The 1,718-nt window shown below is 43.0% G+C and overlaps 1 protein-coding gene across 1 annotated transcript in view; it reads right to left on the bottom strand.

Annotated features, from left to right (window-relative positions):
* The window catches only part of rflnb (refilin B), a 5,043-nt gene extending 3,625 nt beyond the window's left edge, over positions 1 to 1,418 (bottom strand). The window contains exons 1-2 of the mRNA XM_032510175.1: positions 814 to 1,418; positions 200 to 294 (exon numbers count right to left, since the gene is read on the bottom strand). Coding sequence (XP_032366066.1) covers positions 200 to 294; positions 814 to 1,011 — 293 coding nt within the window. The 5' untranslated portion in view covers positions 1,012 to 1,418. The remainder of the gene's footprint in view (positions 1 to 199; positions 295 to 813) is intronic.
* Positions 1,419 to 1,718: the final 300 nt, after the last annotated feature.

Genomic DNA, 1,718 nt, shown 5'->3' with positions numbered 1-1,718 from the left:
AGAGATCTCAGAAAAGGTTAACCATAGTCCTCATAAATTGACCGTCATTTATAATGTCAACACAAAGGAAGCCCAAGGCAACTGATATCCGGCCTAAATAAGTGAAATCCAGCGGTATTTCAGTTGGCAACGGAGAACAATCCTGGAAGTGGAAGGTCGAGAATTAAAGACTATACCAAAACTAACCCAGTGAACCCACCTTATTTCCTTCGACGGTAATGGATCAAGTGCTATGCCCTCCCCAAAGGACAATGGGTGTAACTGCTGGAAAGATCCAGTAGGTAAAACTGGAACCTGCAATGTAAAAATCAGCCTGGCAGTCAACACATAAGGAGCCAGTGCAGAGCATTCTCATAGTCCAGTGCCAAGTGACCCACTTTCTCCAGTTGGCCAGAACATGCAGCACGTTCTTACTAGGATATCTAAAGTGTTATTGTCAAAGAACTTCCACAAACATTTTACAGTTTATTTAACTAAAAATAAGAGGGTCACCAAAACAGTAGGCATTTTTGACAATTTCAGAGTAAACTTCCAGTGTGCAGTGGCAACATTTAACGTTATTCCAAAGCAAGAAACATGCAATTTGTGGGATAAACTAACCCATAACATTTACTTTAGCATTGTGCAAACTAGCAGGTTTGAAATACCTAATTTCGAGTAGTAGGCCTATGCCAAGTCTTCCATGTCAAATATACTACTGGCATTTAAAATTGTGTATACATGACATTTGTTGTCGTTTTCCATAACTCCAAAGGGGGTTCATATTGCTTTAATCACAGCATTTCACGTGAATGAGGAAGTAGTTTTACCTACCAGGGAGCCCCTGCCCTCGTCTTCAGACACCGGGCTCACGCCCCCGGCTTTATCCGCACACACAGGCAGCAGCCAGGCGCTGGGGCTCGGACTCGGGGGTAACCCGGAATCCGGGCTATCAAGTCCTCTATCTATCCTGCAGCTCATATCCAGTGGCTCTCCTTCACATACATTTGACAAGCTCAACCTGTCAACCATTTCAAGGTAAAAGTTGCAAAAGTCCAGCGACTGAAACGCAGATTACGAAAGAGAAATACTTCCAGGTTGCAGTTCCGTATGCGGGTTTTTTTTTTTTTCGTCAACGAATTTGTTGCAAAGTCCCACGGTGTTATGGAAACCTCTTCCCGGGCAGAATGCACAGCTGCCCGCTGGAAATATCATTAACCGGACGTCAATTCAGTCCTCTGACCACCAGACCTTCAAAACACGAAAATTAAAAACGGTCCTTTACTTTGACATTCAAAAATATCGAAGCATAACCCGACTCCGCGGTGAAGGTGTTTAAAGAGACAGGGAAGGTAGCCCGCTTTACCGAGCGGAGGATGTGAGGGAGTCCTGCTGCCCGCGGTTCGTCTTCAAACTTCTTTTTCCTTCAAAGAGGCCTTCAGAGCCATAAACGCACGACAGGAAACGCCTTTTTGAAGCACTTGGTTTTCTGATTGGATAAAGCATATGTGGAATACCACTGACGGAGCTTGTCATGGGAACTTTTCCAGCCCCCCATTCAAAATTGGATTCTGGTAAAGTCCATGGATGTAGGAAAATAAAACAAAATGTAAAATCAGTCGAGATATCTGTAGCCTATGCCTTTTTGAAACATATATATGAAGAATACTTAAAAAAATAACAGGCTACACAAGTGTAAAAAGACAACACAGCAGGTATTGATGAAAATAAAATACATT

Source organism: Etheostoma spectabile, chromosome 3 (genome assembly GCF_008692095.1).
Source record: "Etheostoma spectabile isolate EspeVRDwgs_2016 chromosome 3, UIUC_Espe_1.0, whole genome shotgun sequence".
NCBI classification, from domain to species: domain Eukaryota; kingdom Metazoa; phylum Chordata; class Actinopteri; order Perciformes; family Percidae; genus Etheostoma; species Etheostoma spectabile.
This window is presented reverse-complemented; position numbering and strand designations above follow the sequence as displayed.